Genomic DNA, 27999 nt, shown 5'->3' with positions numbered 1-27999 from the left:
GGGCTGCCGCCTACCTGCCGCCATCATGTGGAGAGCTGTCGCTGTCGCGTCGGCCCCGGCACGGGTTCTGTTCCGCGCTCCTCGGCGACCGGCCGTGAGCGTGGCCGTGTCCCCCGCCGCCGCGTTGGCAGACGAGCGGGTGGAGACGCGGGTGGCGGGGCTGGGCCCGGGGCAGCCGGTGACCCTGCGGGCGGTGGCAGCGGATGAGCGCGGATGCCTCTTCCAGTCGTGCGCGCACTATCGGGCGGACGGCCGCGGCGAGCTGCACCTGGGCACGGACGCCTCGCAGGGCGGGGACTACACCGGCGTGGAGCCCATGGGGCTCTTCTGGAGCCTCGCCCCCGCCGGTATGGAGAGGCCTTACCAGCGGCTCGTTCCCCGCAGCACCGGCACCCCGATAAAGGTGGAGATGCTGGTGCACCAGGGCCATAGCCAGCCCGGCGCCTTCCCCGGGCCCGTGGTGGCCAAGGCCGAGGTGGAGAGGTGGTTTACGGCCCCCGGCGTGCGGAGGATCCGGCTGAAGGAGGGAAGAGTAAGGGGCTCTCTCTTCCTGCCGCCGGGTGAGTGCCCGGCCGGAGACCTTCGTCCTGCGGCTGGCGGGCCCCTGCTGTCTCTGGCCAGAGCAAGGAAAGTCTTTAAAAGAAACAGATGCAAAGGGTATCACCCGGGAAATCCATAAGAGATCTGAACGCCACCCTGCAGACAGGGGTTTTTTCCTTGAAATCTGACGGAGACGTTTCCGAATGCTTCTCGGGACGCGGCCCGGCTTTTGTACGGCCACACTGCCTGGTCCTTACCGTCAGCACTGAGCAGAGCAGGCACGGGCAGATGGCTCTTATGGGACAGAGGCTAAATGAGTGAACAGGGATTGTGAGTGTACAATATAGCTGCGCTTGGCCTATGTTTTTTCTATAGGCTTGGTGTTTGCTCTGGACTTGCCAAATCTATAACACTGAAAAAAGCTAATACACTTCATTGTGTGAGCCTGTGCAAAATCTCCCAAGGATTTTACCCTGAGCACGATCAAATTGAAAAGGCTTTTTTCTTCCATGTGAAACACATGCCAGTAAGCAGAGCAGTGGAGGAGATTCAGGAAAATACAAGTATTCCTCTGTTACACCAGAGCCAAAGCTAAGTTAATAGTTGAGCTACTTCAGTACTTCAGTTGTAGTGTGCTATAAAGGCAAAATAGATTTCTGAGCAAGTTCTACCTGTTCTGCTTGTGGGATGGTTGTGCTTTATGAGGTGTGATATTCTGATGGACTGGTAGTGCTGCTGGAAAATGAAACTTTATATTGATGATGGTGTGTGTACGCATAAGCCATGATTTCTTGTATTTCCCTGAATGTCATGCTACTAGAACTGCCCTCACTATTGCCTCTAATTTGTAGCAGCTTGGTTAAGCAAATCCTGTGAATATCACTACAGTTATTAGGGATTTAAGTATTAAGGAATTATCTCCAAACCAATAATCTTTTTATCCATTTAGATAAGGATCCAAAGTCCACTGAAGAGGGGAAAAAAAAGGCAACAACAGAGATTGAACTTTGAATTTTGGTTCAGTTGTTTAATGTGCATGCTGGGCTTTTCATCACCGAGACGTGGTTGTTTTGATATATCCTCCCTTAGAAGGTGAGCTGGATTTCTGCTGAGCTCAGTGGGAATCCAGAGATCTGAAAGATGGAACTGCATTTTTCCCTTCAGAAAGTGTAGTGTTGCAATAGCATGGCAAAATCTGGAATCATTGCTTAAGTGATACTGGCAAAGACTTCTTGATGGAGGATCCAGTTACAGCGTTGCTACCACAACTTTATTTGCTCCTGGAATGGGAAAATGTTAATATTACTCAGATAGGAATGTTAAATGTGAACCAGAATTTAGTAAAAGTGAGATGACATAAGAGGGCTTATACTGTACTTTTGATATGAAAGAGGTTTCTCAATTCAGACGTAAGAGTTACACAAAGGTTTTGTTTTTAAGCAATAGTAAAGGTGACTAGCCCATTTATTCCTTCTTTTGATGAGCTATGCAGAAACTGTATGCTTGGAATGTGAGGGCACTCAGGAAGGCAGTCCAGGATTCTTGTGCAAGTTAAAGGTTGTCTTCATGAGAGAGAAGTACATTCATGCTTGACTCTGTTCCAGTCACATGCTTGCTAGAAAGCTTTCCAGGTAGAGATGATAAATGAATGCAGACTTTTTTTTCCTAGCCATCTAGGCTGACTGTTGTTAACTAAAGGTTACTGCTGATCATGGCATTATGATAAATTTATCCAGGCATGTTTTCTCTCAAGTAGAATATTGAACTTTTGTGGAAAGTTACAGATCAGAAAGAAAAAGAGCCCAAAAGCATGTTTAAGTCCTTCTCTGACTTCCAAATGCTTTAAGTTAGGAGATTTCCACCATCTAGTATGTCTTGTCCAAAACTTCCTTTTCTTAAGCACCTTGAAAAGCCAGAGATCTTGCCTTTGTTGCACATAGGCAATGCCAAAGTTAATGCATTCTCACACAAGCATGTACTTTTTCTGCAAATTGTAGCAAGCTGGATCCGTGCACATCCGTGGTGACATCTGGTGGCCAGGGGTCTTTTGTAGTTCCAAGAGGTAGTATCCTTAGCCTTTTAACTCCAGATCTGCTGGCATGGCATACGATAATATCACAACACAACCTTGGCTGCAAAACCATGTTCATTTCAAGTTGTGGTTCTGATTGTTTCTGTAGGTTTGTGGGACTGATTGTACATGTCTGCACATGTTTATCTGTGTATCAGTCATACACACATAACCATACCAATACAGCTCTCAGTTTTACTCTCTTCACATCAGAAGTAGCAGTTCTGCTGCCAAATGTTACAGTGCTGATGTTGAGATAGAGATATTAAGCCCAGTTGATTTCATAGAGTAACAGGTGTCTCTTTCCTGTGCTTTGCTCAATGCACTTTATTCCAGAGTTTGTGTAAGTTTTGTAGGGTTTACTTCCAGGGCTCAGTGCTCTTGCTTTGTTAGTAATGAGCTTGCACTTTGCTAATCAAGGTATGACTTCTTTGTGGGGAAAAGAGATGATTCAGGGTCTGATTGTTCTGAGGGAGGTAGGTTAAGACCACTGAAAAACACATTTAAAAAAAAAAACAAGTTTAACTGTTCATGTATTTCTTACAGGAAGGTAAAAACCTGTTCATAGTTTGAAAAAGGCTGAAGTGGGATACAGCACTGGTTCTCTTATCTCTGCTCTGCAAATGGAAAAGTAATGAGTATTAATAGAAAATCTCTTAAGCCATCCATATTTTATTGTTCACTCTTCACCAGATGGTTTTTAGTGTATTGTTTGATAACTTGTCCTCTATACCCCTTCTTTTTAATATAGGGGATGGCCCTTTTCCAGGAGTGATCGACATGTATGGGGATGAAGGAGGTTTGGTTGAATTTAGATCCAGTCTCCTGGCTACCCGCGGCTTTGCTGCTCTTTCTCTGCCGTATTTTGACTTTGAAGATCTGCCGAAGGTCATGAAAGAATTCCAGCTTGAGTACTTTGAGGAGGCAGCTAGATTCCTACAGCGTCACCCCAAGGTGAGTGGAATGAGACACCTCAGGACAAGGGAGGATTCAGCAGTCATGCCCAAGTGGTGGCAGTAGTATTTTTGGAGTGTCAATTTCTCCTGGGAAGGTTTAGGCCAAATAATGGAAAAAGTGTAGGTCCTGCATAGGTTGATATGCAGATGACTGCAGAGTGACTACTAACACAAGCTGGATATAAATTCATGCTAGAAGCTAGATTTCTGATCATTAGAACAGTCAAAAGCAGCGTGACCAGCAGGTTGAAGAAAGTGATCCTGCCACTCTCCTCTGCTCTCGTGAGACCTCACTTGGAGTATTTTGTACAGTTCTGGTGTCCTCAACATAAAAAGGACATGGAACTGTTAGAGCAAGTCCAGAGGAGGCCACGAGGATGATCAGGGGACTGAAGCACCTCTCGTATAAAGATAGGCTGAGAAAGTTGGGGCTGTTCAGCCTGGAGAAGAGAAGGCTGCGTGGAGACCTCATAGCAGCCTTCCAGTATCTGAAGGGGGCCTACAGGGATGCTGAGGAGGGACTCTTCATTAGGGACTGTAGTGATAGGACAAGGGGTAATGGGTTCAGACTTAAACAGGGGAAGTTTAGATTGGCTCTAAGGAGGAAGTTCTTTACTGTGAGGGTGGTGAGGCACTGGAATGGGTTGCCCATGGAGGTTGTGAATGCTCCATCCCTGGCAGTGTTCAAGGCCAGGTTGGACAAAGCCTTGGGTGGCATGGTTTTGTGTGAGGTGTCGCTGCCCATGGCAGGGAGGGTGGAACTTGATGGTTTTAAGATGCTTTCCAACCCTAACTATTCTATGATTCTGTGAAGTGCTGGAATAGCATCTAAACAGGAGCATGATGAGAATTATTATTTAATTATTTTTTAAAATTAAAACAATTAGTTTAAGAGAAGATGGTACAAAGCTGCTCAATAGCCAGCAAAGGAATGGATTTGATGGCTTGGGATGTTGTTTTCAAGTTTACTGTCCGTGTTAGAAAAGGACTAGACTAAAAATTACTTCTCTAATCCTTCAAATGTCATTTGTGAAGTTACTTTGTCTGAGACATGTATAGCAACAGACTGTGCTTGATTTTCCTGCTGCCTGTTTTGGGAAAAAGAGAAAATAGCTTCAAAATAAGCAGTTAGGACTAGGTGATGTCCAAATGATGGTATTTCTTGTGTCTGTTTGTGTTGTTTTATGGGATTTGCCAGCCCTTGTTGTCTCTGAAAAACAAGACACTAAGCAGAGGGAGGAGCCAAGGTTTAGGCTGTAGCTTTCCAACAGGTCGCATCAATAAGTAACCTATTTTTTTATTATTTTTTTAATAACACAACTCCAAAGGCATTTAATGGCTAAACCCATTATAATTCACACTTCCTTTATTCCTTTCTTCCCCTCTTCCCCACCCCCTATCTTATCTGAAGGTGAAGGGACCAGGAGTTGGAGTGATTGGGACTGGGAAAGGGGCAGAATTAGCACTCTCCATGATCACCTTCCTGCCTGAAGTAGTGGCTGCGGTCTGTATCTCCGGCTGTAGTTCAAACACAATCGCAGACCTCCATTATGGTGAGATGAGTCTGCCTGGGCTGCGTTTTGATATGAATAAGGTCAGTGTTTCTGACAATGGTGTATTTGACATTTTTGAAGCTCTGGATGACCCAACAAATCCTGCCAATTCTCCTTGCACGATCCCCATTGAAAAAGCAGAAGGTCACTTTCTCTTAGTGGTAGGGGAAGATGATCGTATGTGGAAGAGCTCCTTATATGCTGAGCTGGCAATTGGGCGTCTACGCCAGCATGGAAAAGAAAACTTTAAACTCTTGAGTTATCCGGGAGCTGGTCACCGAATTGATCCTCCTTCTACTCCGTTTTGTCAGGTAGCTATGGATCGTGTTCTGGGCGTGCCTGTTCTAGGGGGTGGGGAGAGCAAGGCACATGCCCATGCACAGGAACACTCCTGGGGAAAGATTCAGGAGTTTCTGCGCTTGCATTTGGGATGAACACTTAACCACCTGCAAACTGCGGCAGAACTGCAGAGGACTGAGCTTGAGCCAACAAAATGACTGATGAATTGGAGGGACTGACCGAGAAAAGCTTTGAAATGTGAAATAACCAAATGACTACTTAGCTACAAGCATAAATCAAAAAAGAAAGGGATTTCTTTGGGCTAGTTTAAGTTATTTTATCTGGGTATGCAGAGGTTAAGTGAAACAATGATAAATTGACTGCACTGTAGTACAAATTGGACATCCTGAATTGGTCATGATGTCAAGAAACAAGTTCCTGAAGAGAGTAGTAGGTACTTTTTTGCTCGCAGTATTTATGACTCAGAATTTAATAGCTAGCCTACACTCTCAGCAATTACAGACTGGATCACACCTCAGAAATGATAGCAATGAATGATAAACTTTGACATCAAAATGATGGATGATTCTGGCTTTTGATCTTAAGTTACCTTAGCCCAGAACTCTCACATTACAACCATATACACTTTGGAAATATTCCCTGTATACATGAAGCTGGGGATATCTATTTGTAAGGAGGCTCGTATATCTTGATCTTTAGGTAGTGGTCTTCTGGTGATACTATCTGTTTCTAACAAAAACTCTAGTGTGGGACAACAAAGACAACGTCTGTCATCCAGGGAGAATGGCAGCACTAGCACTGTCTTGGATTAGGGATTTAGCCATCTGGTCCTCTTATGTCTTGGACTGGCATTTGACACTCAGTATTCAAATGCTGTTGGAGAGGTTAAAGTACGGTTAAATTAGTTATGCTGCATGCAGGTCTTAAATCTCTCCTCATTGCTTCTTTCAAACTAATAACACCTGTCATTAAGTTAGGGATTAATTACTTGTGGGACTCATTAGTAATGATGTCAATGGATGCTGACAGTTGTTCTTAGGAAGGAAGTGGAGTTGAGAGACAGAAAACCTAGTTAATAGAAGATTTAAGACTGACTGTAAAAAGCTATCACCTTATGGCAATGATTAACTTAACAATACTAAAAACCACAAACTGACACACTCCTCTGTCCCCATCATCCCTTCCTCCCCCCCCAAAAAAAAAGCAAACCCAGGATATCTTTTCCATGACTGCCTGAGATTGCTGAGGGTGTGATTTTTAATCTTAATGAATTTTTGGCTAGTGCCTGATTTTTCCCCACCATTTAGGCAGAAAGAAGCAACTTACTCCTAAATGGGTTGATCTCTCACAGGGGTCTCGCTGGAGTGATGCCAGCATTGAAGGCCTGTTGTCAGTACATTGAGGGCCTCCGTCAGTACAATTTCTCCTTTCAAGGTCATTTTGTCAAACCATTTTGAGAGGAAGATACAAAACCTCATCTGAGAAAGGCTTTGAAATATGAAATAACCAAATGACTACTTAGGTACAAGTGTAAATCCAAAAAGAAAGGGATTTGTAGAATCCAGGAAGATACAAAACCTTCATCTATGGTACTCGGTTCTGCTTTGCTCTCAGGGATCTTTTCTCTCCAGTTAACTGTCATTATGCTGCTGTTCAGGTCTCATTAACTTTCTGCAACTCTTATTACTCCTTATCATTTGATTGAAGTCACATGTTCTCCAGACACCATCGCTGCCAATTGAACAATTCATCCACTTCTTACAAGAGAAGCTCCATCCTGCTCACTCCGCACAAAATGCCTTCATGCCCAGTCTCTCCAAACTCCCTCACTGGCTGAAGAGGTGTTTGCAGAGTCCTGGCTGGTGCTTGAACCTCCACTAAAACTGGCAGCCCAGGAAGTCAAGAACCACAGCCTGCTGTGACATGCGTGTTAGTGTCATCCATGGTTAGTATCCTGCCTTTTATTCAAGCTGCAGCCATAGAGGAAAGGGTTGTCCAATGGTTTCTGTTTGTTTGGTCTGCTTCAAAAGGTGCATCTTAAGTAGTTAGAGCAGTGTTATTGTGGTAAGAACAGCACACCCTCAACTGTGTTTTGTTACCCACCTGTGACTCCACACTGCAGTCCTACCTCAGCATATCCGTTGCCATGAACAATTGTGAGCTGGAGGTTCCGGAAGTAAATATTAAGTTTTTAATAAATCAAAAACCAGGTAGCTTGAAAGTCCTTGGACTTTGTTTCTAAAGCACAAGCCTTTAAAGTAATTCAGTGTTAGATGTTGTCAGATATATGCAATTTGAAAGAGAAGTAAAACACTATATAAAAAAGCAAGAATTTGATGTTATATTTTTGTTTCTGAATAGTTCATTTGTTTTGAAAGCTGAATGATATTTTTTTAAACAAAGGAGGAAAAATAAAAGATGTAATTTTACTGTGAAGATCCTTTTGTGAACGGGTCAGGGCGCTCCTGGACAAGGTAAGTCACAGAAGGGCCTGTAGAAGGCCTTTTGCACTAGTATTTTGTATATTTACAGTGCCACTGGAGACCAGAGCTACACGGCAGACCCTCCATAGGTTGTGTACACGCTGAACTGCGTGCCTACTGCCTGCCTTAGCCCAAGCCACGTTATGTTGTGTTGCATTGCTCGCCCGGTGCAGCTCCTGTCGCGTTTCCCGGAGGCAGTGGCTGGGATGCCAGGAGGAGGTAGGGGCTGGGTGCCCGTGGGCTAGGAACAGGGTCTGGCAGGGCTCTGTCCACGGGGGCCGGTGTTACCGGGTACTCCGAGGGCAGGAGGTGTGTCCGCCCGGCACCGCCAGGGGGCTCCTGCGGGACTACCATTTGTTCCGTTCCTCCACCCGCCCTCCAGACACGTCCCACAATGCCTCGCGGGCCACCCCCTTTACGGGACTTCCGGGGTAGGACGCTCTGTGTGGCGGCGCAGCTCTATGGTCGCCAGGTGCGGTTGCCTCCGTGCTAGCCCCCTCCGCCTCGCGGTGCCGGCGGCGCTGCGCATGCGCGGGAGGCGGGTGTTACATAGCAACCGTCGCGGTAACGGTAGCAATGGCGAAGGTGGGTTCTGTCGGTGCCGCGCTAGCGGGGGGCGGCCGGGCCGGGCTGGGGCCGGGGCCTGCTCCTGCTCCTGCTCCTGCTCCGGCGTGTGGAGTGAGAGCTGAGCTGCTCCCCCGGTGCGGGAGGCGGAAGGGGGCGGGTGGGAGCGGCATCCCCTCAGGGCTGCCCCTGAGCAGCTCCCGCTGCCGGCTGTGGCGGCGCCTCCGCCCCGGTGCTACCGGAGTGGCAGCGCAGAGCAGAGTCCTCCGGGGACCCTGCTCTGCCGAGAAGGTGTCGGGCGCGGAGCAGCGGGCACAGCATAAGCTGGCCAGGAGTTATCCAGCGCTTGGGGCGGTGGCTGAGGCGGGGAATCTTGCGCTGTTACTGTGCATGGAAACGGGGGATTTCAGGGATAGATCAAAGTACGGGGAGTCTGCGGTGTCATCGTACGGAAACCGTGTAACATGACTTTAGTCTAAATAACTGCAGGAGACTGATCAGTGTGCAGGTAGAGAAACCCTCAAAATAGGCTTCTTGGAAGGAGGTTTCTCTTAAGTAACCTCCCTTGACAGGAGGTATCTACAGACATTTTAAGTATGCTTTAAAGCAAACAAAATCCCTGGTACGTTTTCTCCGCATAACCCACTGACCAACGGGAGAGACAAGGCAGCAGAGGTCAAGGGAAGAAGCCGCTCCTTGTACTCACATGGATCATTGCCTACAAAATCCAGTCTGGCGTTAGACACCAGTTTGAAACAGAAGCAGGCACTGGTCTGTCTTCAACGTGAGTGATCAAGATCATATACCTGAAGGCAGTAACGGTTGGCTACCATAATTGTGGAAAATGCTGTGATGTGACTGTCCAAAAACCCCAATTTACTGGAAGCAGGCTGGTTTTGCTGGCACACTGGTACCTGTTAATCAGCACAGCTGTCTCAACTGTTGTCTTTTATCACTGGGTCCAGAGTTCCCAGTGGTCTAGAATTGAGTGACCAGCACTAAAGCTCTGTGGCTGAAGTGATTGTAAGATTTTGGGTGGAAGTTAGTTTGTTGGTTTTAACTCTTACAGTCATTGATCTCTGATGACTTGAAAAGCTGCTCCTATCCACATGTGGTAGTGCCATATTTAAGAACAATAGGGATGCCCAAACTAGAGTCCTCCTGGGTTTGTAGAAGAGGCTGTTGATCAGTTTTTGTGAGAGATTGGTCTCTGAAACCTTTTGAATCCAAAAGACATCTTGGAATGTGTTTAATGTTTAGGTTATATCAGAGTTTCTTGATATACTACTGTTTTGGGTATCCTTATGTAGTTTTAATGAGGCTGCTGTGAGGTAGAAAAGTTGGAGATAGTGATAACAGAAAGTTGGTCAGTGGGTCAGTCCTTAAAAGCCTTCTACAGCAGCTATGTCCTGAGAAATACATGTTTTCACATCACATTAATATGACTCAAAATGATTGAAGAAGAACAAACATAAACAATCCAGATTGCTCTTGACTATTGGCAAGAAGTACTGTATTTTCCTTGATGAATCTTGAGAGGCTGTATCATTCTGTCTACCCACAGATTTGCTTTCAGACAGGAAGTTGCTAATGCACAGCAATAGAAAGTGTGGGTGTTTAAAAGCATTAGACCACATTTTTAAGTGCAGTAGCTTTTCATGCCATTGAATTGAATTGAATTGACTTTCACCATCAAAGCTAACAAGCAGCACCCCAAACCCATGCTTCAGGCAGGGCAGAGAGTGAAATCAGTAAGATAATGTCCTTGCATGAAACCAATTGGTTGCTTCTGAAAATGCTATCAAGTAGTCCAGAAAATAAAATTATGGGACACTGAGGAGCTCCAGCTGGAGGAAGGTAATACAGGGAAGTGGTGGGAGGGGATAGACAAGCAGGATGGGGAGAGAAGGGAGAGGAAGTAGTGAACAAGGCAACTGAAAATTTGCAATGAATATTCATTTACTTTTTCATCTTTTTAGGCGAAAGCAACAACTATCAGCGAAGCTCTAGCCAAATGGGTAAGTTGTAGAAACAGTATCGAGCTGCTTTGCAGTACTCTGTGGCATGGGGTTTGACTATTCAGCTCATTGTTTAGTACCCTCAGTATTTCAGGGGGTTTTCAGTTATGTTTGTATATCCCACAGACTTCACTCCCGCTCTCCTCATAAGGACTAGAATGCCACAACTTGCAGACATTAACATTACTAGAGGTGTGAACTCAGTATTAAAAATTTTCTTTTCCCCCTTCACTCTTTCTGCCTTTTCAACTCCATGTTTCCTGGTAAAGATTTATTTTCCATTTGCTCCTCTGTCACATGTCTCTTAGAGATAATAGACCCGTGTCAGGGAGTTTCTATTACAGTTAGACATGAAGTGCTGAATTTGATTTTCTGATGATGTTACTGGGGTTGGGTCTAAAACTTCCTTTCTGAGGCCATTTGAAAAATTGGATCTGGTGATGTGTTGCATTACGGATGGTTTTCTTCCCTTTGGCATAAGGGTTTACCTATGCACTGCAGTCAAGCTGACGTTAGTTACATCAGAGCAACTTTAAACCAAAGCAACTTTAGCTTAGCATGTTTTTAAAGAAATGTCTGTTCTGTCTGTGGGTTTTCTGTGCCTTTTTGTGGTTGTTCAGCTGACCTTTCTTCCAGAAGCACGTGGCAGTCGGGATGAAGTTTCCTCCTGCAAGTGCTCACCACTGGCCACAGTGTGTTGGAAGCTCTCTCCCTTTCATGTTTTTAAGGAAAAAAAAAGAATTCATTGTTGGTATAAACTGAGTATAAATGCAAATAGATACAGTGTTGTTCTTGGAAAAGAAAAGGGAAGTTTCACATTTATAAAGTGATTTCATTTGAACACATGCACTGTACTGTAGCAAAATAGCTGACATGCTTATTCACTGAATGGTTAATTTTGAGTAGAAGTGATACCACATGAGATTTGGATAGAAACTGGAATACAAGTAAATGCCAAGCTGACATGCTAATGTCTTTTTTTTTTTTTCATTAAGTTGCCCAAAATATTTTGGGTGCATAAGAGAGACAATAGTGCTGTCGAAACCTTCTCTTGTGCTCTGAGATTCTTAAAGACTTCTGGGATACAATGCATTTAATTGCAAAGTAGCCATATAAAACAGGCCAGAGCTCAGCTTTGGCTTTTCAGTAGCTGCATAAAAGTGGTGGAGAAAACAAGAGCCCTTGTTTTGAAAGCGCCGGGTAGATTTCTCCTTTGTTAATGGACCTCCAGTCCTCCCACTGGACACTGGACAAAATGCTCCCTTTGTGCTGTCAGGGAGGCAGCTGTCAAAACTGGTGACAGTACCTCAGGAGATACTTGTTCCAAGTGTTGAGTCAATAATTACCATTGCTTCAGAATTTTGAAAGATTTAATAGACTATAGTTTTCAATAAACCCAGATTTGGTTATGGTGTTTTATTTCTGAAGCTCTGAACTTTATAAAGTATTTAGTCCAGAAAGTTATTAATCTAGGTTGTAAGTAGGAAATCTGTATTTTGCTGTATTCTCCAAAGTGTGAAATCCATTCTTTAATGGCTAAATAGAAATATATTTTTTATTTCTGATTCTTAACTCTGTGACTCTGTTGAGGTTCTTCCCCAAAATGCAGTTTGTGCTGTGAGTTACGTCTGAGTTCTGAGTTTCTGGGTGATTTTTCTGTCAAAGCTTTTAAGAAGCTGTGCTACAGATCACCCCTTGCCAAGGCTCCTGTGTGTCCGTCTTCATGGAAGTACCATTATTCTCAGTTTTAGATCTCTATCTATTCTGCATTTCTTTACAGCTTAGGACCCTTAATTAAATTGCTCCAGCATAACACAGCTTTCAAAAAACACATGTGTAATGTGCAAGTGCTTTTAATGTCTTGAAAAGAAGCTGCCTTCCCCTTTTTATGCTATGCCAGCAGGAAATGGTATTCAAAATGCTTTCTCTTTCCAGTTACATCTTTTAGTACTATATTGGCATTACTTCTATAGTAATTACTTTTGCAGTAAATTTTTAGTAATTACATGTAGCACTGAGCCTCTTCTTTACATTCTCTCTTCTTTAGGAAGAAAAAAATGGCCAGAAGGCTTCAGAGGCAAAGGAGGTGAAGCTGTATGCTCAGATTCCTCCTGTAGAGAGGATGGATGAATCTCTCTCCGTGCTTGTTAACTGCGAGTAAGATCAGTTGAAAACGAACTGGAAACGAAATATTCTCTTCCCTTTTTATGAATTTTCCACTTTTTCTGATGTTCACTGTGCAAATATGTATTAACTATATTTAAGTGTAGCCTTCAAAGCAGCAGCTCTCCCCTTTATTTCCTCAGCTGAGCTTGTCTTTCCACATACAAAGAAGTTCTTTTTTTTTAATTCAGAGATCCCTGTCTACAAGTTAATGTAGATTCTGTATTGTTACTTGTCTCCAGAAGCATCACGTACTGTTTATCAGCATAATTACAGCTCATGTTTGGAGTCTATCAGCTAACTGGCATATTGATGTTTCATTCTGAAATTTATGCAGAAAGAAAGGAGACTTCAGCAGGACTTCCAAAAAGAGATTAGAGCCAGTTCAGAAATACACAGCCATGCGTCTGATAAGGTTAGGCACACAGATAATCCAGTATGTCCTGTAAGTAACTACTTTCCCAGAAGCTTGGAAATAAAGTTGCAAATGTGTTGATGGTTTCGGGATATTTTGAATCTGTTCACACATCTAGTTAGTTCACCGTCTAATGAGATAAGAATAGACAATTATTTCTAATGCAGTGGTGTTTGGACGTGGAACTCTTTTGATACAGCGATCCCTTGTATATTGTGAGTTGATTATTCTTGCTTTTAAAGGAAACTCTCGCTGTCTACAAACTGCATTGAAAGAATCAGCAACCTGAGCAACCTAAGTAAGTGACAAGCCAGTGATTATGTTTGTTTTCTAATTGCTTGGATAGGACATACACCATGACTTGTTATATGTGTCCAGTTTTATACCTCTCCTATTTTGTTCCTTCCTCTTAGAAAATGACAAGTGACCTTTAAAATTATCAGTCTTACTTGAGAATGCATGTTAAGTGTTAAAGCATGTATCCCTGAACTAGCCTTGGCAGTTGTCTCACTGTGCAGGTGATACAACTGTGGGAGAACCCACTAGATTCACAGAGTTAAGAATCAGAAGAAAAAAAAATCTGATTAGCCATTAAAAAGGAGTGGATTTCACACTTGAGAGAACACAGAAAAGGGCAAATTTCCTATTTACAACCTAGGTTGATAACTTTCTAGATTAAATACTTTTTAAAGTTCAGACAACAACAAAATCTGTTCAGAAAGCACCTTTGTACCCTCCAGTGGGGCTATTTTTGATGCTCAGCATCTCATCAGTTCTAGAGTGATTTAATGACCAATTTGTGTGCTCATCACAGAGGTGGTTTGCAGTTCAACAACTCTGGAATTGTGGTATTGGTTGGAACGAGGTTGCAGTGTTGTAAGCCTGGATGGAAAAATGTCATTCTACTTTGCAGAGGATCAGATATACTTGGTTTGATTTTGTTCATACTTGAAAGGGATGTGCCATCTGTTCTATGGAACTGCACTTTTATTTCTTGGGCAGCTGGCTATGAAACCTTGAAATTTGCTGAGTTATTGAGTCAAGCAAACTAGAACCACATGGTCCGTCTCTTTTAAAGGTATAGAATATATACTGTCTCTTGGCTTCAGTGAAAGACAAAGAAAGGAGCACTGAGCCATGAAAAACAAGCCACTAGTTATTGCATTATTGCCTTTGCTTAATGCAGAGAGGAAGCTGAGGAATCTTTTTAAGCGTCTGCACTGTTTTCAGACAGAAAAAAATTACTATTGCTATGTATACCTGATATTGTAATTATGTTGAGTAGATAATCATAGGATCATAGAATGGTTACAGTTGGAAAGGACCTTAAAATCATCTGTTTCCAACACCCCCTGCCAGGAGCAGGGGCATCTTACAGTAGACCATGTCACCCAAGGCTCTGTCCAGGCTTGAACACTGCCAGGGATGGAGCATTTACCACCACTTTGGGCAACCTGTGCCAGTGCCTCACCACCCTCACAGTAAAGAGGTTCTTCCTTATATCTAAGGTGAACTTCCCCTGTTTAAGTTTAAACATTACCCCTTGTCCTATTCCTGATGAAGAGTCCCTCTCCAGCATCTGCACACCTATGTATCCATAACATGTGAATAATAGTATTTCAGATAAAAGCAGTAAGTGTTAGTTCTGTGTTTTAGAGAGTGTAAATGTTGCATGAGGGAGATCTTTCTTCCTTTAAAATATAAAATATCTCAGAACAAGAGTAATAAAAACCAGTGACAGCAGTTAGAAACAATTTTAAGGCATGGCTTTTTAAGTAATCTTTCATTTTTGTAATTGTAAGGGCCCTTTCATTTCTTACAAATTTCAGAAGCTAGTGCAAATACATAGTTTATAAATATGAGCTCCAGAGAGAATAGCTAGCTAGAACAAAAGGCCATCTCCCAGCACCTGTGGATGGGGATCCTTAGGGATATATTCTGGAGAATATTAGCTATAGTAGGCTAATTGATTAAAGTAGACTTACTGATTATGATTCTTCATTTTTTGAGCATGGTCATGTATTAAGCTACTGTGTTTCAAACCAAAAAGAATGATTATTGTGAATCAACTTTTTAATGGCAACTAATCTTCCTGTTTTAGAATATTTGCCAGGTGTGGTTTCATCAAGTGTGCTTTCATCTCTGCTTTTCTTGAGACAGAACATACAACTGTCTGTTCTAGATCAGCCTGGAATCTCTGTCTGTAGTAGCCTCTAGCCACTGCATGTGCTGTATGGACTGTCTGTTGCTACTTGGCTGAGACTTTCATCAGGCTTGTCATGAATCATTGTACCACACATTTTCAATCATGCATACAAGAGCAAAACAAGATTATGAAGTATTTCATCCTTAATGCAGTTACAAAGAAGTGTTAAAACATTAATGAAAGGTATAGATCCAGAGTTAACCCAGCTGCATGCTGTGACTCAGTTTGCTTATTTACAGCTGCAAGAAAGCTTGTGAGAAGAATGAACATGAGCTATACAAAAAGATGCTATTTTATGTTAGCTTTGAGTTAGACTAGTATTACACTAAACCCCAGCAAGAACAGCTCACTTGGAAAGGAGTTTTATCTGGGTGCTAGAACAAGTTAAAAAGCCTCTCATCAGGTTTCTCTTAAGGTAGCTTTGTATGCTGCCTTCATTATAGAAATTGAATCTGCTGCCTTAAAATAAGATTAGAATAACTTTTGCCTGGAGAAGAAGGAGTATGAACTGTGTAGCATCAAAGCTAACAAGTTAGCAGTTAGAGTTCAGGTGCAAGGCGAAATAATAATTTTTGTTTAGTATTTATCTGGACTGAATTTCAACTAAGTAACCTACACATGAGCAGCTTTGTATCTGTGAGCATGTTCCTGAGCTGTTCACTGCATCTGCTCCTGATGATCTGTATAGGTCAGGAGGCTTTGTTTCTGTTATGTCATTCTTTCTTAAGCTGTTCAGAGTGCAGTTCGTTTGTAAGTAAAATATGTCATCTTCTTATATTTAAAAATGCCCTCATATTTATTAACAAAACCCTTTTATCTGTTACAGAAAACTTGAGGATTCTGTCTTTGGGAAGAAATAACATAAAGAACTTGAATGGATTGGTATGCGCTTCTAAGTATCAATTCTTCAGTAACGATGGAGTGCTGTCTAGAAAGTGGGATAATTCCCCTATGTTCAAAAATGTCTGCTGAATTTACATTGTTGCCTAACCATTTATTTTCTCCTTTTCTATGATCTGTTCACCGTTTTATATCATTGCGTCTGAATTTTCAGCTGGTCTTTCTCTCTTTTTTGTTCAAACATTCCTAATGTTTGAAGATTCTTCAGGGCTAATTTGCTGCATGAAAGGATTTTAGAAAGAGAGATTTAATTGTCTTTGGTAAAGATGAGCCCAACTTTTATTGGAAAACTGCTGTTTATCTGTAAAGCCCTCTGAATCCACTGACTTTACATGAAAGTAATTCCTGCAGACTTTTTGCATGAGGAATTTTCTAGCTGAAGTTACTCAGGCTATGCTTCTTTACTACAAGTATTGGCAGTCCTATGAACACACACGTGACAAAAGTCCTATTTATATTAACTGGCACCTGGAGCAATATGGCTTTCAGGGAAAAGATGGTGGGAGGACTAAATCTACGAGGTAGGGAAAAAACTGTTGAGGAAAATACTGGATCATTTTTGTTACAACTGAATTAAGGGCAGAAGAACTTTTTAAATTTTTTTTCAATCAACATTTTTTTAATGACTACAGAAATTATTTACTCCCTCAAGAGATACTGTATGTTTCTCCCACAGAATGTTTCTCTTCAAAGCTATTCCCACCTTCACAGATGCCCTATCTCTGAAGTGTGAAATGCAGAGTCAATGTGTAATGGCTGGTTTAAAAAAACCCTCTCTTTTGAGAGAATTATGAAACCAACAGGTACAAACATACACGCACCTGAAATGAATCACTCATATTGTATAAAGCCCCTTCTAAAGCAGTTGTTCAATGGTAATCACTTCATGTATACTTGCAGTGCACCAGCAGCCAAATTTGTCTCCTCTGCCCCTATACCTTAAGAAAAACTAATCCAGGCAGCTGTTCCTTGTCTTATTCTAATATTGTGATTTCTGTCCTCCTAAATCTATTTCAGATCCTTTGCTCTTAATTCCCATGAGTATTTGTCATGCATAATTAGGGACCTACTTAAAAGTAAATGAGGAACAATATATCTTAGTATTTTCTCACATGTGGTGACCTGGGGGGGGGGGGGATGGTGAAGAGAGAATCTGAAGAATAAGGAAAATATTCTTCCCTGAGTAGTCCTATCATTTCCCAGGAGGCAGTTAGAGAGACTTTAGAGGAGCTGTGGATCTCATACAACTTCATTGAGAAACTGAGGGGTATCCATGTAATGAAGAAGCTGAAGGTTCTTTATATGTCAAATAATTTGGTGAAAGACTGGGGTAAGCCACACCTCTGTTCTGTTACTTCTCTTGCAGTATGGTGAATGCATGAGTTAAGTCACCAAGTAGAAAGTAGTTCTGTGTGTTGCAGGGCTTTGTCTCTCTGATAAGCCTGCAGACATGCACAGAATCCCTAAATGTCCACTCATGCAAGACAGTAAAAATAGTTAGCATCTTGAATTTCACTTCTATGCCCAATGGAGTCTGTTCTTTAAATTATCTTTCTTGGACTTCTCTTAAAATGCAAACCTGTTCTTTAAACTGATACCAGTTCCAGCCCAAGCAATCTCTCTCCTGTTGTATCACATTATTTATGTTTGCACTGAGCTTGAAAGGACTGTGTGGTGCAGGTGTACTTTCTGTGTTCCACAACCTGGTTAATATTTTCACCTTTGTGGTTGCAGCAGAGTTTGTGAGACTGGCAGAACTGCCATTACTAGAGGACCTGGTGTTTGTAGGCAATCCACTACAACAGAAATTCTCTGATCAGAACAGTTGGATTGAAGAAGCAACCAAACGGGTACCCAAGGTGCGAAAGCTGGATGGTGAGTTTGGGGCATGAAGCAATTGGTGTAAGTTAGTAGCTTCATTTAAAGACAGCCACAGGGAAATGAATCATAACCTCAGAAATTCATCTGTGTGCCTATGTAATTAATATTCCTCCCTTCTCTCTTTGGAATTAATCAGAGGTTGTTACTCAGATCCTTCCTGCAGGATCTTCCAAGAATGTTTGATGGATTTTGGAGTGTTAAATCCAAGTGGTCTCGAAGTTGGGCGCCTGTCAAATAGTTTTAGCATATAGCTAAAAGGGATCTGAAAGATTTAGCAGTAAGTTAAGTTCACAAGACTTTTATCTGCCAAATGGAGTTACAGTTTTCTTAGCAAATTTGATTTAGTTTTCCCAACAAAAGTGTGACATGGGGGAATGGGGATGGACAGGGATGCACTCTGTTTTGCTTCTGGTGCAAAGGGCCTAAATGCCTGAGTATATCCCTTGTCACTGCAGTAAGCCTCGATTTGTGAGCTCTCCTTTTGAAGTCACTGATATGAAAATGTATTAAAGCACGTCCTGATTTGTGACTAAAAGTGATATGATTTTAAAATCAGGTTTTGAGTATGTTAATTTCTGTTCATGGAGATGTTAGCACTTCACTGTTATCCCGTTTGCTAAAGCAACAAAGAGGAGAGCAGGACTAGTAATACTAATACAGAGTCAGAGCAGCAGCAGGGAATATACAAGTGTGGGGATGACGAAAAGGGGACAGCCTCATTACAGGGAGCAATAGCTGGGAAATGGAAGTCAGATCAACTGAAGTAATAAGTATTAGGAAGTGGAAGACTGGTGAGAAAAGCGTACCTCTGTGAAGGATGGCCTGCAGTAGTCTGCTGTTGTATTAGGAAACATTCTGAAACAATGGAATAGGGCAAATATCTGTATGTGCAAAGACTAGCCTCCTTAGTGTAAGGTTAGACCCTTTGCTCCTGAAGTATTCTTGCAGCCTGGAGTCATGGACAGCTCTGAATTAGCACGTACATTTCCTATGCAATGCAAAAAAAGAGGATGACATTTAAGAATGGAAACCTCAAAAACTAAAATCTTGAGCAAGAGATGTCAGAAATGCTGCAACGGGCCATAAAGTTCTTGCTGTTACACTGTCCCAGGATCCTGCTATGCCTGTGTACTATGTGTGAGATGACTAATAAAGGGACCTCAACATCTTTGAAATGGTTGAATATGTTCTGGACAAAAATAAGCATGGAAGGTCTCTTTCAACAGGAAGGCATCTCTTCTGTTAGCTCCTGTTAGATTTTTTTAAGTACTCAAGGGGTGAATATAGACTGTAACAGTACTGTGTAACACAGCTTTATTTACATGATATCCAAGCTATCCCTAAGAGATGCGACCATATTGCTTCTTGGATTCACATTAATATAATTGTATTCTGTGATCTGGACATCCTAGTCTAGTATCAGCAAGGAGTATGTTGTGGAAGTAGCAGCACAAAGGGCCCAGCAACAGAAGGGTGATGTGCTAGTTGGTTGATAGCAGTTGAACCGACATGGTGCACCTCCCATAGACCAAGTTAGGCTGATCTGTGCAGGTCCTGCTTTAGTACCTTTTTTTATTCCCTGTTACCTGAGAAGAGTTGGAAAAACATTCAACAGGAGACTCGTTGAAGGCTTTTCTCATTAAGAGCAGTTCAGGTATGCAGAAGTTCACATCCTCTTTCTGCCAGCCTGATTTTTTCCAGCAGTCCAGATAAGCTTTCAGGTGTATCAGTATTAACTGAATCTTTTTATGCATAATCTATCTGTAAATCTTTGCAAATTTTCTTTTCCCTCTTAGGTGTCCTAGTTATTAAAGAAAAAGAAGAAGGAGCAAACTGATGACATTTCTTCTTGGGTATTTAGTTATTTAGGTAACTCCAGATAGCTCAGCACATAGAACTTTTTATATTAAATGTTTGTTTTGAAGAGAATCTTTGGGCAATTTTGAAAAGACCAGTTTATCTCTACAGTTTCTCATCCAAAGAGTTAGTTACCAAAATGTGGGCACACCAGTTTTGTCAAGTTTTTGACACCTTCTTTAGAGACCAGTGGAGCCGAGTTCATCTGCTGTTTGGCTAGCAGGAGACCTTTACCTAAACTAACACGTAACTGGTTTTAATCCCTGATAAGTGATGCTTGTTGTTGTAATAGAACTATTTTAGCTTGTTAGGTGCAGCTGGCCAACATTATAATTGGAAAAACCAAGGCCAAAAGAATAACGTTGCTGTTTAGAGGCACATGACAGCGTTTGTTGTGTTTACTTTTGCAATGGAAATCCCTCAGTATTTTAAATATGCGATTTTTCCGTTTCATCCCCTTCACTGTTACACCAAACAGGCCCTGCAGTTGTGGACCTATGCACAAGGAAGTGTTGGTCTGATGATTGCTTGTTACTGGCCTTAAGATCTGAATTGGGCTTCTTGCATTGGAACTCAATTGCATTGCTTAGAAAGCCATGTATAACTTAAATGTTTATTTATTTTAAAGAGGTTCTACACTGGACGTGGTGGATGACAGAGGTGGTAGAATTAAAGCAACTGATTCACATATTGATGGTGCTACACCATGTCATGTATAAGCTAACACGAAGCTTAGCCTTCACACCAGTGGGGAGCGACTGAGTTAAATGGTGAAAGGCTTCTCTTTCTGTATCACTCTCTGCTCTTCCCTCTCACACCACATCCAATGAGGTAGTAAGCACATTATTCTTCATTGATGAAAAGAACACCCATGTAAAACTTGCAAGCCATGTGGAATGCTGCTTTTCCCAGGGACATTATGGAGGATGAGCATCCACTTTATTCTTTAGAGAAAGACCCTAAAATTAAATTAGTGATAGGAAATAGCTAGGGTTTTTTACCTGTTTGGTAGCACACTGACCTCTCCTCAAAGAGCTTACATATGCAGTGATTATATTGAGAGCTGCTGAGGAAGTATGAGAAGAGACCTGGGAACCAGCAAATGACTTGGGTTACACTAGAAGTAGACCAGAAAACCTTTCAAGCAAGAGAGCACTTCTAACATCACCTTGGGCTATATTTTGCATACAGTAATTTTGTAGCATGATGAAGCTGTTAAACTTGCTGTTTTTAAATTGTATAGGCCCATGTTTATAAATGTTATTCTGTGAAATTTGTTTAAAAATAATATAACATTATTTTAGACAAACCTGTTTGGCTGTTGTGTAATTAAATAGTTCAGCTTGCAGAGAGCATTCAGAAATTGAAGTTTTTTCTCATTAAACTTTCCTAGTTGCTCAGGGAGCAATGTATTTGTAGTATGAGAGTATGTAAATGCTGTTCTATTGCCTCTATATTTTAGAATAGAAAATAACTTAAGTCTTTTTAAATGCTGATATATTGTGATTGTTGTCATCTGAGACATAAGTATTTTTCCATCTTCTAAGATGCTGTTTGTCAGACTTTGTTCTTAGGTCCTAAGAGAAAAGTGTACTACTGCTATACAGGGAAAAAATCCAAATAAGTTAAATAAATGGCTAGACTTTCTTCAGTACAAGATTACTTTAAGTTTTGTTAACAGCAACATACTATCAGTTCCATTAAACCTGGACAAGAGAAGGCTGACTCATTAATAAGCTTCTGTAATAGAAACTTTGCCCTTCCACAGACAGTGTCACTGAAACCTAATTTCAAATCTCCAATATAAAGAAAAAACCCCACACTCTCTAGCAGTTGTTCTCAGTAATGCCAGGAATGGCCTCCTGCAGTGATTTCTGTAATGCCATTAAAAAAACGTACAGGGAATCACTGCAGAATTCCTCACAGTGCCACTGTCGTGGTTTAAACCAAGTCCGCACAGCTCGTTCACTCACTCCCCCCCTTGCTCCCCCAGCTCCCGGAGGGTTAGGAAGGAGAATCCAAAGAATGTAGGCCCCATGGGTTGAGATAAGAATGGTTTAATAGCTAAGGTATAACACAAATCACTACTGCTACTACTACTACAAACAATAATGATAAAGCAAATAACAAGTGAAGAGAATACAACACCTCACCAGCCACCGACCCATAACTCACTCCCTCCATCCCCCCAGAGCTCCAGCCCTTCTGGGTCTCTCCCGGTTACCTCCTGCGTATGATGTGCTATGGTATGGAATACCTCTTTGGCTAGCCTGGGTCAGGTGTCCTGTGTCTCCTTCCTCCCGGCCTCCATGGCAGAGCATGAGGCTCAGAAAAGGCCTTGGACAAAACCAAACATTTGAGCAGTAACTCAAAACATACTTGCTATCAGCAACCGTTCTCAGCCCGAAAGTCAAAACACAGCACTGCACCAGCTACCAAGGAGAAAAATGACTGCTACTGCTCAAACCAGGACAGCCACTAACTCAAAAGCTTACTAATCACTAAAATACTTTATAATGTCCCAGTAGTTTATCTAGCAGCTTGAAGGATTATTCCAGAAGTTTGGGCTTGTATCCATCAGTTAAAAAAAAGATGAAAAGCAAAATGTCCAAAACTTGTGACTTTTTGATCATCCAAAGTGTTTGCATGGCTTCCCACTTCTAGTACAAAGTAGTCAACCTTCAGCACCTTTGCCAGTTGGCTTTGACAGGGAGGCAAATACGTTATTTAAAGCCTTAAAGTCTTGGTCTGCTACCTGAGGTGGAAGCTTTGATGTTCCCTCTCCCTTTGCCCACCAAGCAAAATACCACTTAACTGCTCCAAGTGTTACTGCCAATCAACAGCCAAATCCACAGGAGTAAATCAAAGCAAAGGCTTCTGCACCGAGTTGAAACAAAGAGCAGTTTAATGTCTTAGCCCAAGCCTTCTCCTGCCGTCTTTGCCAGGAACATGGAAAACACGCCAGCATAAATTAACAACTCAAAAGAAAACACGTGTGCTACCTGGGATTCTGACTGAAATCCAGCACCTGCTTTTATGTAGCGAAGCATTTGCAGCTTTTAAAGACCTCATGCCCATAGGTGGGAGAAGCACCTGTGTAGCCTACTTCACCAAAACCAGGTATCTACCAAAACAGAAGGAACCTTTGTTTGGAGGATGGGTGGAGGCATGTTAATATTTAAAATCATAGCAAGAGATCCAGCTACTGCCAGAGGAAACACAATTAGTGCTGTATAAAAAACGCTTAGATTCAGGTAACAGACACATGCCTTCTAAGACAGCATTTCCTGAAACACTTTTTAAACTCTAGCATTAAAAAGTAAGCAATACAACTTGGAGCTGAAGGCACTGTTTTACAGACAGCGGATTCAACTCCTCGACAGCAGGAAAATGTTAATTCTTTCTCCAGCAGCTCTGGATTTACTTTAATCTCTTATTTTCTGTCCCTGCCAAAGCCATCCAGGAATTCAGGTGTGATACGGGCCCCTTGGGTATTAAGTTAACTCCATGCAGCCTTTGTAGGTTTCTCAGGTAGTGTCAGAATCCAGCTGGCCTTATTTACAGCACAGTGGACCTAGAACTATACCCAGGAATTCCTAATGCATTATCAAGGTCATTCCTAGCATTCTGGGAAGGTACTTGGCTTGGAGGCGGACACACACCATCAATTCTTCTGTAGAGCAACTGGAGCTGCATCTGCCTGTTTTTTCCTGGATATAAGACATAAACCACACTGCAGGGTGCTGTCCTTGGGAGAAGTTCACATTGAGAAACAGCTTCAAGGGTTGCTACGGAAAACACAGAGGTGGGCATGCTGACTCATAATTCCTTCTAGTGTCACTATCACCCTGACCCCCCTCAGCCATCAAAACACTCCGCTAGGAAACTATTTTTTAAACCTCATTTAATAAAAGGTTTTTTCGATATATAGCGGATATTCAGTAAATAAGTTACATAGTACATTACAATCACATCAGCAAGATTTCCTTTAGTGTATTAATACCTTATAAAAAAGCACACAAAAAATAAATTCAGTCCAGTCTATCACAACTGTACAGCAACAGGTAAATATATTTATATATGTACATTTTAAACACGTAACAGTCTTTTAAAAGGTGCCCTAGGCAGCAAACACACAAAAGGAAGTGTCTGCTTACTTGTTAAAATAAAAGTAATATACTTTATTATAAAGCATTTATACAGTAATTACAAAGGCTGACTGCTCCTGTACAGTACACCAAAGCTTGGACTACAAATTTAAAAACAGAACATAAAAAGAATGAACACAAAAAGTTTATATCAAATCTGAACTACAAGGGGGGTGGGAAGGGGGAAATACATGTGGAGAAGCTGCAGGAAACTGGTTTTTAAAATATACAATTACATTTCTATAAAAATATATGTAGTCTTCTAATCTGGAGAAGTTAAGGGGTTTATTCAGGCTCAGCTGTCAATGGAATCCTGGGCTTGGAAAGAAAAATCCTTAAGACAGCTGGGGATTTAAAGTTTGTGTCATCCTAACATCTGACACAGGAGAGAATGAGGGCGAATAAAGCAGCTGAACCCAAGTGATAAATTTACACAGAAACTCACCCACATAGAACTCAGACACAGTCTGCAGACACTGCTCCTCCATCTCTTTAAAGCTTTGTAACTGCTCAGACACACATCAGAGGATGAAACAGGGAGAAAGTTTGTGTGAGGAAATGTGGTTTACAATAAGGTTTTTGGCAGAGGTAACCATAGGACTGAAAGTGCTGATGTATGAAAGCAGACCAGACTTCCATGGCTGCAGTCCTCACTACTCCCATTCCTTTTAAACTAGGATGTGTTTGTATCAGAACTTTCTAGTCCACTGCCTGAAGAGAATTAAGAACTGTGTAATTGCTGAGAGTGAGAATGCTCACTCTCTGTGGTTTAGGAAATGCTTTTTTTGCATGTTGATTTTAATCTAGGCTTGTTGCAATGATAAAAATGACCAAAGCCTCAGTTTGATAAACTGGAGGGTAGTTTTAGCTAATTTTACTTCACATTACATGTCTAGTATGGGATTAACAGATGAGTTACCTTTAAGATTTAGAATTTCCACCTTTACCTTGCCTTTAGGCAGCTGTATTCCTACCTGGTCCTAGCTAGCAAAATGTCATGGTCCATGCACAGCCACCTGAACTGCTGTAGGCCTTCAGCTTACAGAACTGAGTTCTCTCAGGTACATGACCTGTATCAGTAAATGAGAAAACATCAAATAAATTAAAACGCAGAGCTGTTCTTGCAGCCAGACTGCAAAACACCTATAGCTATATCAGATACACATCACAAGTGCATGCATACACCTACTCACATTCTATGCACACACAGAATATCATCAACCTGATATATCAACTTTGATATCATCAACCTGAGATGCTATCCAATGCAGATCACAAACCTGAAAGACTGAATCTTATCTGTAAAGCACAGACAACACAGGCAGGAGGTACGTGATCGGGGCAGAACGTGACCTGTCACTGCACAGTGCCCAGTGGTGGCACCAGGCCTCAAACAGGTCATGTTTCTGGAATACAGCCTCCTGACTACACAGTGTGTGACCACTGAAGCCTGATCTCGCACTGTAAAAGGCAAATCTTTTAGTACACATGTACAGAACTGCAGTCTGTAAATCTTGTATGTGTTCCCATAGGAAAGACAACTAAAGCAAAGTGAGGCCTTGTTCAAACTCAACTCAGTGACTGAGCATATACTGCCTATTTTCTACACTAACAGCAAATTCTTACACTAAACAGGGATCAGTAAATAAGCCTTTAAATGATGGAAAGTAACAAGCAGAGGGCTTTAAACTGGACAAATCAACAGAACATAGAAAATTGTATATTGTAATTCTAACTGGAAGCACGCACCCTTCAGTTAACACTGCACTGCAAGAAAGAGCCACTCAAGCTGTTATCCCTGCTAAGAACAGAATTAATTCCAGATTTGACAAATTCTAATTGGCTCAAATGCTTTGTCCATAACAATCAGGGTGGGTTGGGCTGGTGGTTTAAAACAATTCTCTACCAACTTTTGCTAGCAGGCAAGATCCAATTCAGGTGTAGGATCAATTCCAAACTCCTACCATACGCCAGTGGGCAGCAGGTTTGGCTTTGCTTGTTTGTTTTTACATAAGACACTCAGAGAATCATTTTTACTTATTACCATGACAGAAAAGAGACCTTCTGGTGGCTAGCAGCAATATGTAAACAGGATCAGAAACATCTCCATTTGATGCCACTGACTTGGAACATTCACCTGATTTTTGGTCAGTGGGTGCTAAACCACAGCCATTAGAGGCTGTTGTCAAAAAGAGCCCTTTTCTGATTTGCTTTCAATGACAAGACCTTCCCTGCTTCACATCTTGTTCTCTTCTATTTCTACTGCAGCAAGGTGGGAGAGAAACCACCAGTACTGGAGTCAGTGTGTCATATACACACTAGTGTTGTGCAATTAAAGAAAATCAGATTTGTTCTTATCAGCACCTCAATGATTTATCCTTGATGAGAGAAAAAACTACTCATATCTGTTTCCTAAAATAGGGAGAATCACTGAAAGATCTGGTCTTTGAAAGACTGTAATAATGCTTGCATTCAAGCATCATCATATCTGAAAGAAGATTAAACTGGTACTTAAGGCAATCCCCCAATTTGCTCCCTAAGCCTTAGTGCTGTGTTTCATCTGATCAGTTGTTTGTCACCATAATTCACTATGCCAAATCTAAAACTACTTCAAGCTTGAAAACTCCTGAGGGCCATCATTAAATGTTTGCTCATTATCACCCAGGCATGCTTCCAGATGCTAAAAATACTGGAGTAAACACAGATGATGGAGCAGATGAGCAAAAGGCAGAGAAATGTCCCAATTTTCTGCCTGGCAGATCAGCACATTTCAGCACAAACCTCTCCGCAGATTTGTCTTACCAAAGGCGGCACATGGGTTCTTCTAGTTCAGCATCCTATTCTCCAGCTGGATCTATACCCCCTAGTCCATACTGGCCCTTGCTTTCCCTAAGCATCCGCTCCTGATTGCTGTCAGAAATAAGACCTGGAGCTAGACAGAGCTTTGCTTTGTCTCAGTATGAAGAGCCTCTGTTTTGCGCTAACGGATGACATACTGGTTGATTTTGCACTCTTCCAGCAAGGACTGTAAAAGCATCTTTATAAGGTTTTCTTTAACCTTATTTAAATTCTCAAGTTTAGCCAAATCTCTGATCTAAAAGAAATCTTCATTTTTTGCCATGTTCTTCACTATGTGCCAGTTCCACCTCCATTTCTTTGTTACGTGTTTTAGGCCTTCCCAGTCTCAGTTAAGTAACTGTACACCCTTCTACTTCTGTGACAGTGGCATTCCAGGCAAAGACAACAGTATAACAATATCTACATTACCTTAAATCCTTCTTAGATACCCTCACAAGCCCTGCTTGTTTCTGAACTGTTGCCTTGCAGTTCTCAAGATCTGGAAACTATCTGCAACTTCCCAGAAACATAATTTGGAACTTTGTTTAATTGCATCATTGCTTTACTGGAGTTAATCCCAGTACAGCAAGTGGACCACAAGGTCTGGCTGCTTCACCTCCTGTCCATCCTGGAGCAGTGTGCTAAAAACGCTATTCTCTCTAATAATGGTAGACAAGAGTTTTCTTCAATTTACAAAAGGAAAAAGATAACAACCAACATTGAAATTCTTAGCAGGAAGACTGATTTGTTCAGCTTCTGTTTAAAGACCAGTAGCTTTGAGTTTTGTAGCCATTTTTGCATGATATTAACACTTCGTGACATGCCATCTGCTTCCACAGCTTAGTTAGTCAACAAGACCCCTGCATGCAGGGACATGGAACAGTTGTCCTAATGCTGAAAGGAAACCCGGTTTTGTTAGGAACAGAAAAACCCAACCTTGGCAGAAAATTGAACACTTAAAAGTGTCAACATTGTTAAAGTGTAGTCCGTAATGGTACTCCTACTTATTCTGTAAGAGTAATAACTATGTCAGTAAGAAAAAGGATTCTATGCAAAGGCATATCTATGTCAAAGCAAACATACTATACACAGCCTACCAGACTTAG

General features: G+C 41.8%; 1 protein-coding gene across 4 annotated transcripts; it reads left to right on the top strand.

Annotated features, from left to right (window-relative positions):
- Positions 1-4: 4 nt before the first annotated feature.
- LOC101875529 (dynein light chain 1, axonemal) lies at positions 5-21561 on the top strand. Of its 4 annotated transcripts, none has more exons than XM_031044481.2 (10): positions 5-560; positions 3363-3565; positions 4979-5161; positions 10447-10485; positions 12533-12642; positions 13306-13361; positions 16096-16151; positions 17373-17499; positions 17904-18028; positions 19847-21561. In XM_031044481.2, the coding sequence occupies exons 1-10, from the start codon at positions 26-28 to the stop codon at positions 19853-19855; spliced, it is 1443 nt and encodes a 480-aa protein (XP_030900341.2). In that variant the 5' UTR covers positions 5-25; the 3' UTR covers positions 19856-21561. The 4 variants fall into 4 exon arrangements, with proteins under 4 accessions (XP_030900341.2, XP_033917309.1, XP_030900342.2 ...); XM_034061418.1 differs by having other exon boundaries at positions 17904-18044; XM_031044482.2 differs by lacking the exon at positions 4979-5161 and having other exon boundaries at positions 17904-18044.
- Positions 21562-27999: the final 6438 nt, after the last annotated feature.

This window comes from Melopsittacus undulatus, chromosome 4, assembly GCF_012275295.1.
Source record: "Melopsittacus undulatus isolate bMelUnd1 chromosome 4, bMelUnd1.mat.Z, whole genome shotgun sequence".
NCBI lineage: Eukaryota > Metazoa > Chordata > Aves > Psittaciformes > Psittaculidae > Melopsittacus > Melopsittacus undulatus.
The sequence above is the reverse complement of the archived record's forward strand: the minus strand, read 5'-3'. Positions and strand labels throughout refer to the sequence as shown.

Coding starts and splice junctions, on each gene's coding strand:
- LOC101875529 (XM_034061418.1), top strand. CDS start 26: ATGTGGAGAGCTGTCGCTGTCGCGTCGGCCCCGGCACGGGTTCTGTTC. Junction 5,162..10,446: donor TGCGTTTTGATATGAATAAG/GTCAGTGTTTCT, acceptor TCATCTTTTTAG/GCGAAAGCAACAACTATCAG. Junction 17,500..17,903: donor TAATTTGGTGAAAGACTGGG/GTAAGCCACACC, acceptor TTGTGGTTGCAG/CAGAGTTTGTGAGACTGGCA.